The sequence below is a fragment of the Talpa occidentalis genome, unplaced genomic scaffold (assembly GCF_014898055.3).
Source record: "Talpa occidentalis isolate TD23 unplaced genomic scaffold, MPIMG_talOcc4v2.1 talOcc4.5, whole genome shotgun sequence".
NCBI classification, from domain to species: domain Eukaryota; kingdom Metazoa; phylum Chordata; class Mammalia; order Eulipotyphla; family Talpidae; genus Talpa; species Talpa occidentalis.
This window is the reverse complement of record NW_023604861.1, coordinates 75,310,955-75,319,593: the sequence shown is the minus strand read 5'-3', so window position 1 is coordinate 75,319,593 and position 8,639 is coordinate 75,310,955. Positions and strand designations below refer to the sequence as shown.

General features: G+C 37.0%; 1 protein-coding gene across 2 annotated transcripts in view; it reads right to left on the bottom strand.

Annotated features, from left to right (window-relative positions):
* Positions 1–5,606: 5,606 nt before the first annotated feature.
* B3GNT2 (UDP-GlcNAc:betaGal beta-1,3-N-acetylglucosaminyltransferase 2) overlaps positions 5,607–8,639 on the bottom strand; it is a 28,640-nt gene continuing 25,607 nt past the window's right edge. For both annotated transcript variants that reach the window (XM_037527468.2, XM_037527467.2), the window contains exon 2: positions 5,607–8,124. In XM_037527468.2, the coding sequence (XP_037383365.1) occupies positions 6,922–8,115 (1,194 nt within the window). In that variant the 5' untranslated portion in view covers positions 8,116–8,124 and the 3' untranslated portion in view covers positions 5,607–6,921. The remainder of the gene's footprint in view (positions 8,125–8,639) is intronic.

Here is an 8,639-nt window from a genome sequence, read left to right as displayed (position 1 = left end):
TACTCATTAACATATACTCACCAAACGAAGGAGCACCAAAATATATCAGACAACTTTTGGCATCTCTGAAAACAGACATCAGAGAAAACACATACGTAGTGGGAGACTTCAACACGCCACTATCAACAATGGATAGATCAACAAGACAAAAAATAAGTAAAGACACTAAAGCTCTAAATAAGGATCTAGAGTGCTTGGGCTTAACAGACATATATAGAACACTAAACCCAAAAAAATCAGAGTATACATTTTTCTCAAGCGCACACAGATCATTCTCTAGGATCGATCATATACTGGGGCACAAGACACACATCAACAGATACATCAAGATTGAAATCATACCAACCATCTTTTCTGACCATGAAGGCATCAAACTAGAAATAAACCATAAAAAGAAGGCAAGGTACTCTCCTACCTCGTGGAGATTGAAACCTACACTACTGGAAGTCCACTGGACTAACGAGGAGATAAAAGAAGAAATTAAAAAATTCTTTGAATTGAATGACAAGGAGGACACCAATTTCCTAAATGTATGGGATGCAGCAAAAGCAGTAATAAGAGGAAAATATATAGCAATAGATGCTCACGTCAAGAAACAAGAAGGAACTCAAAGAAACAACCTAATCTCGAAGCTCAAAGACCTAGAAAAAGAACAACAAAAAAAACCCAAAACCAGTAGAAGAAAAGAAATAATAAAAACCAAAGCAGAAATAAATGAAATCGAAACTTACAAAACAATCCAAAAGATCAATGAAACCAAGAGCTGGTTCTTTGAAAAAATAAATAAAATAGATAAACCCCTAGCCAGGCTCACAAGGGCAAAAAGGGAGAAAGCACAAATAAATAGGATAATAAATGAAAGAGGAGAAATCACAACGGACACAGCAGAAATCAAAAGAATAATTAATAACTACTATGAACAGTTATATGGAAACAAGTTCAACAATCTAGAGGAGATGAACAAATTCCTACAACTCTACAATCACCCAAAGCTAGATAAAGAAGAAATAGAACAAATAAACAGACCAATTACAAGCAGCGAAATTGAAATGGTAATCAAAAACCTCCCCAAAAACAAAAGCCCAGGACCTGATGGATTTACAAATGAATTCTACCAAACATTCAGAGACGAATTGGTGCCTATCCTTCACAAACTCTTCCAAAAAATTGAGAGGGAAGGTATAATACCTAACACGTTCTATGAAGCCAACATTACACTAATACCAAAACCGAACAAGGACAACACAAAAAAAGAAAACTATAGGCCAATCTCCCTAATGAACACTGATGCAAAAATCCTCAATAAAATTTTAGCTATCAGAATCCAACAGTGTATGCATAACATAATTCACCACGACCAAGTAGGATTCATTCCAGGGACACAGGATGGTTCAACATCCGAAAATCAATCAACGTTATCCAACACATCAACAAAATGAAATATAAAAACCATATGATAATATCAATAGATGCCGAGAAAGCTTTCGACAAAGTGCAACACCCATTCATGATAAAAGCCCTTGAAATTCTTGGGATACAAGGAACATAACTCAACATCATAAAGGCCATATACGACAAGCCAACAACCAGTATCATTCTCAATGGTGAAAAGCTGAAAGCATTTCCATTAAGATCTGGAACAAGACAAGGATGTCCACTCTCACCACTGCTTTTCAATATAATACTGGAAGTCCTAGCCAGAGCAATAAGACAAGAGAAAGGCATACAAGGAATCCAAATAGGAAAAGAAGAAGTCAAACTATCACTATTTGCAGATGATATGATAATATACATAGAGAACCCCAAAAACTCCATAGAAAAACTAATTGAACTCATCAATCAGTTCAGCAAAGTGGCAGGATACAAAACCAACATGCAAAAATCAGAAGCCTTCCTATACACTAACAATAAATCTGAAGAAGAAGAAATGAAAAAAATCATCCCCTTTATTATCGAAACAAAAAAAATCAAATACTTGGGAATAAATCTAACAAAAGAGGTAAAGGACTTTTACAAAGAAAACTATAAAACACTGTTAAAAGAAATAGAAGAAGATACAAAGAAATGGAAAGACATCCCCTGCTCATGGATAGGAAGAATAAACATTATTAAAATGGCCATCCTACCAAAAGCAATATACACATTCAATGCTATTCCAATAAAAATTTCAATGTTATTCTTCAAAGAAATAGAACAATTATTGATGAAATTCATATGGAATCACCAAAAACCCCGAATAGCCAAAGCTCTCCTGAAAAAAAAGAATGGAATGGAGGCATCACACGACCAGACTTCAAACTATACTACAAAGCCATAATCATCAAAACTGCATGGTATTGGAACAAGAACAGACACACAGACCAATGGAATCGAATAGAAAATCCAGAAATAAACCCACAGATTTATGGTCAACTAATCTTTGACAAAGGAGCAAAGACTATGCATTGGAGCAAAGAAAGTTTGTTCAATAAATGGTGCTGGGAAAACTGGGTCACTACATGCAAAAGAATGAAGCTTGACTACTACCTCATACCATGCACAAAAACCAACTCAAAATGGATTAAAGAACTAGACATAAGACCTGAAACCATAAAATACATAGAAGGAAATATAGGCGAAACACTACGTGATTTGCACATCAAAGACATCTTTACAGACACATCACCCAAAGCAGTGATAGTGAAGGCAAAGATAAACAGCTGGGACTACATCAAATTAAAGAGCTTCTGCACAGCAAAAGAGACAATAACAAAAACAAAGAGACACCCCACCAACTGGGAGAACATTTTTGCACACAACACTAATGATAAAGGATTGATCACAAAAATCTGCAAAGAGCTGATGAGACTCAACAACAACAAAGAAAATAATCCAGTCAAAAAATGGGCAGAAGAGCTAAAAAGAAACTTCTCTGAAGAGGAAATGCAAATGGCCACCAGGCATATGAAAAAATGTTCAACATCACTTGTAATCAGGGAAATGCAAATCAAAACTACCATGAGATACCATCTTACACCAGTGAGAATGGCACATATTAAAAAAACTAGCAACAACAAATGTTGGCGAGGGTGTGGAGAAAAAGGAACTCTTCTGCACTGTTGGTGGGAGTGCAAACTGGTCCAACCACTATGGAGAGCTGTGTGGAGATTTCTGGACCTACTAAACATAGAGCTTCCATATGATCCAGCAATTCCACTCCTAGGTATTTACACCCAAAGGACACAGAAACATCAATTCCAAAGAACACCTGCACCCCTATGTTTATAGCAGCACTATTTACAATAGCTAAGCTTTGGAAACAGCCCAAATGCCCAAAAATAGATGACTGGATCAAGAAGATGTGGTACATATATACCACGGAATATTACTCAGCATTCAAAAAAGATAAACACATGCAATTTGCAGCAACATGGATGGCGCTGGAAGGGATCATGCTCAGCGAAATAAGCCAGAAAGCAAAAGAAAAATACCGGATGGTCTCACTCATAGCAGGAATCTAGAAAACTTAAATAAGGGACCAGGAAAATGAATAACTATAAGAAAGTGAAAATCAAAATCAACAAAAATCTATGAACCAGAGACACTTTTGGGGGGGGGGTGGAGGGAGGGGAGGGATTGGGGTCAAAATGGAGGAGTTGAAATTGTATGGGGAATATAAAAATAAAATTTATTATAAAAAAAAATATTACTTGCTCCTTTAGTAATAAATACATTTTTGATTAAAAAAAAAAAAAAGATTGGGGGAAGCTGAGCAGAACACCCAAAACAGACCCAAAGCAAAAAAGAGCAAAGGCATCTGGGATCCAGTCCACCCGTTCCCCACCTGTTCAATCCCTGAAAGGACATCAGGCCTATACCAGAACACACACACACACACACTCACACTCTCTCTCTCTCTTTCTCTCTGTGTGTCAAAGAAACCTCAGAAATTTATACAAATTCATTCAGTCCTTCATTCATAAAACTGTCCAAGGCTCACATAACATTCTTTCCTATAGGAATCAGAGTGAAAAACAGATTAACTAAGCTCGGAGATATTTCATTAAATTTATCAAAATTAAAGTCTAATCATTTATTTATAAGAAGTCATTGCATGGAAAGAACAATCAGAAAACAAGATACTGTTTTGGGGGAAAAAAAAAAAAAAGATACCCAAAACGAAAAACTTCTATAGAGGACTAAATAACATTATGACTAAAAACCAAACTGCTTTTGTAGTTTGAGTTATAGCAAACTCTATGGTAGAAAATTATACCTCAATAAAGCTGTTATAAAATACAGCCCAATCCATCCGGCCTTACGAGGTGTAATTTTGAGGCTTGTTTCCCACATTGTTCTCCAGAGATTCTCCACGCTATCATGGAGGCAGCTGAGTTTTAACACATGTTCCTTACTGGCGGCCTTCCCTTCCCAAGCCACACGCTGCATTCTCCAAAAACCTACTTACATTAGAATCCTCATCTTAAAGCCTTTCACTGGATGAACCCAAACCCAGGGTAGGAAAAGTTTTTTAACTTCATAGTCTTCTGATAATTATGTTTATTTTAAAGAGCTGGAGTTGGTGCCAGGATTAAGATGATTGATAATGTTTCAATAGGAGAATTAGGGAGAAAATTTCCCGAGAGAGAAATAAAGCAACACTTGATCTTTCCTGTGTGCCTTGGGTCAGTATGAGGCATGAAGACAGCACTTGGCAACCACTGGACTACAGAGGGCAGTTGCAGGCACGTGAAACCTTTAGAAAAACTAATTTAAAAAGCAGTCTTCAAATCCCAAATATTTGTGATATTGAACTGGCTTATACATGGCCTCGGCATTCTGTTAAGGGTGGTTTGCTGTACGTTCTTGCAACACTAATCCTATTCTATCTGTTGAATTTCATCAGATGTCTACTTGCTTTTAACTGAACACTAGCAATGTCATCTCAACAATATGAGTCTACGAAAGAAACCTGAGTAGTCAAGGCTGCCTCCATATTCATCACAATGGATACAAACCCCCAAATGGTCATGGCTTAGGAAATACATCTTTAAGGTGTCATTCTATTACCTAAATTCTTTTTACTTACTGTAAATGGAAAGAAGCATGAACAAATTTCATACTTCTCTTTAAAGACTCTGTCTTGTGGGCCTCCCTGGTGGCGCAGCGGTTGAGCGCTGGGCTGGGAAGCTGCCCGCAGCCTCTAAAGCACTGGTTCAATCCCCAGCTACTCCCTGGCCACCAGAGGAGGGTCCCACATGGCGCGCAGACCTCTCCTGCCCTCTCCTGCCGCCCGCTGCTCCCCTCAGCAGTGTACTTCGGTCCTTCTGCCTGCTCTGCTCCCCGCTCTGGCTCTGGTGAATTCTCTCACCCTCCCGCGCTTCTGACTGTACCCAGCCAGTGCTTGTATAAATAAATAAATAAATATTTAAAAAAAAATAAAGACTCTGTCTTGTAAAGCACAATTAGGAGTTTTAAATGGGAAGACAGACAGTACACAGAGACAGAAAATGTTATATTCAGTATTACTGTTACCATTTTCTGGAAAAAAAAAAACATGGCCTCTTGGGAAAATGTAATTAAAGACATGAAACAAGAGGAGATCATAGATTATTATACACCACACATGAAAATTAAAAATACAGTGATTTTATTTCCATCTCTAAGCATCAAATCTGGTAAGACTCTTCAATGCTATAAACACAAAAATATTTTGAAAGCATGTTACAAGTCAGTAATATGTAAGTAACCGTTTGGCAGAATTTTATCCACTCTAGTAGTTCACACTCCCTCAAAAAAAAAAAAAAAAAAGAATTTTAAAATTCAAAAAAAAAGAGTTAGCTTTATTTAACATATGTTACACCTTAACACTTAAAATACCATGCTCTAGTTAAATATTCCATCAACAACACTGTATACAAATAAAATATTACACAAAATATATTTAAGAAAATGTGTTGGTCTTTGATCTTAACAATAAATAAAAACACAGGCACTTCTACACTGAGACAGGGAAGCAGTCACTACTGAGAATAATTCTGTATAACAAATGTGAAATATGGCAAGAATAGAATCCTGGAGTTTTAAGCTGAAAAGGTGTGTAATGTCATTTAAATCTTTTCATTTAAAAGTTCAACAGTTACATATGCTTTCCTGGTACACATTGAAAAACCATAAATACAGTATTGTTGCCAGGGTCGATTCAATTTTCAGTTGGCCATTATGGAATTATACTCATTATTTTCCAAATACTAAAAATAGAAAACTATTATACCACGCAGCAAACCAAATATTAGAAAAGCTAAAGTTTCTCTTTATTAAGACCATAAAACAAAACAAGATAAACTGGATAAATGTCACACAGTGATTCTCACTCCGCAAAATTAACTAATCGGATTAAACAAAAAAATACTGTTCGTGTGGCAGGAATTTCAACATAATTCAGTATTTCTGACAATTTTAAAAATTCATCCAAACTTCATGAAAATAAATGTAGTTTTATTTCTCAAAACCACTTAATCATGCATAACAAACATTTTTTAGCCAACAGGTTGATGTCTACACTGGATCATTCAGTTATTACAATGGAAAGTAGGAATATGATCATGAGGGTAAAATAAGAATAACTTAAAATGGTTGAATGTCATGATTTTTAAATGTGAAGGGGGTCGAATTTCATGATTTTTAAAGAAAATAATGGCCAGTAGCCAGGAGGAAGGTTCAGAACAAAATGTCCCATCATATTGTCCATAAAAAATTATGATCTTCTGCTTTCCCTCTTCAGAAGGTACCGCATCGAAGGACTTAGAAGCCCTCAAATAGATAGTACTTATAAAGGCAATTCTGAAGGTTTAACACAGAAATTATCGCTAATGTAACAGAACACAACATGGGAACTACTCGGCTTATGTCTTTCTATGCAAATTTTAGTTTGTATACATTTCAGCATTTTAAATGAGCATTTTGCAACCGAGACCAAATATCAATCATCTCTTGAGGTTTTCTACTATGTACTAACATCAAATCTAAATAGGAACAAATGTTATTCTTGTTTTTCTCTTCTATATCAAATGTCTTGAAACCTTTGTGTTTCTCTGGAACGAGGCCGAGTTTCTGAAGGCACATCCCAGTATAAACGTCATCAATGGGGTAGAGAAGGACCCTGTCAGTCACATCATATAGCCGCAGGGCCAGGTGGCCAGAGTATAGGAACCCACCTCCCCCTGCATATGGTGGGTAGACGCCAGTGTAAACAACTTCTGGGATGTAGTACTTGAGTTTCTTATCCCGATGGGGTCCAGCATTGTGGATCACATCACCTATAAACAAATCTTTGGCTTTGTTCTTGGATAAGCTATTCAAGTAATTCAGGATGTGATGGGTATTCACAAAAACATCATCATCGCCCTTGAAAACAAACTCAGCATTTGGGCAGGATGTGCTCACCCACCTGAGAAAGAGCACTTCTTTGAGAGACAAGTTGAAGAAAGTATCTCTGTAGTTCCACATGAGAATGTCTTGATGCTTCTCACTCTCAAATTTCAGCATATCTGAAAGGTCAGGATGGTTGTCCTCTGGGGGGGTCTGCCCCAGTAAAAAGACTCGCACTACTGTTTGGTTCCCCACATTAGTTTCTCTGCCCCAAGATTCCCTAATTGCTTGCCTTCTAGCGAAATGTGGAGTGAGGGACTTAATTGCCAGCAGTAAGAAGGGTTTCTTCGCACACTTATCTGGCTGATCTATAAGCAATGAATAATTTCGACATCTCAAATACAGTAGAAAGTCTTTAAATCTGTCCGGCAAATTGTTGAAACCTGAAACTACTGACATGACCCTCAGGTCAGGCTCACAATAATTCAGATGGCTTGTATTAGAAAACCCATATACTTCGCCTGTCTGGTTGGCCAACATGTTCAAAATGGGATTGTACCTCCTGTTCAATTTTTCTTGTTCTCTGTTCCAATATGCTGCCGGAGGCTCAGATATCTTCCAGAACTTTTCTTTGGGTATTATTACTTCCCCCTTCCCATTTTTTTCTTGGCTACTGCTTTTGGAGACTTCCACAATCAAATAAATGAAGACATTTACCATCATCAGGATACCCAACAACTTTATTCTTCGACGTCCAACACTCATTTCTCATATCTAGAATAAAAGGGAAGAGCACTGTATTAATTAGGTAACAATAATTTGTACTTGCTCACATATCTTCATTTATGTCATGTGCCTCTTTGTTTTTGTCTCCCCTGGAACAATGGTTGAGAGCTGATTCTAGACTTGCATTGCTTAGGTTCAATCATGGTCCTACCCATTCTAGCTCTATGACCTCCAGGAAATTGTACTGAGGGTGCAAGTTCCCCAGCTATAAAATGGGGGTAACCCAACTCCACAGAATGATGAGGAGGGCTGCATGATTTTACATGTCAAGTTTTTAAAATCAGTGCCCAGACAAGAGCAAATGTTACGTGACTATTTCTTAGAAACCCCAAGGCAGAGAGACGCATTTATTAAATAACCTTACAGGGGTTTATACTTCCTCCCGTACAAAAACACGTATGAACTGCACTTTGCAAACTGATTTGTCTACAATTCATAGTAACAAATACATTTTATTTATACATTTTATATTGTGGTCAACTATATATATGTGCACACACAAC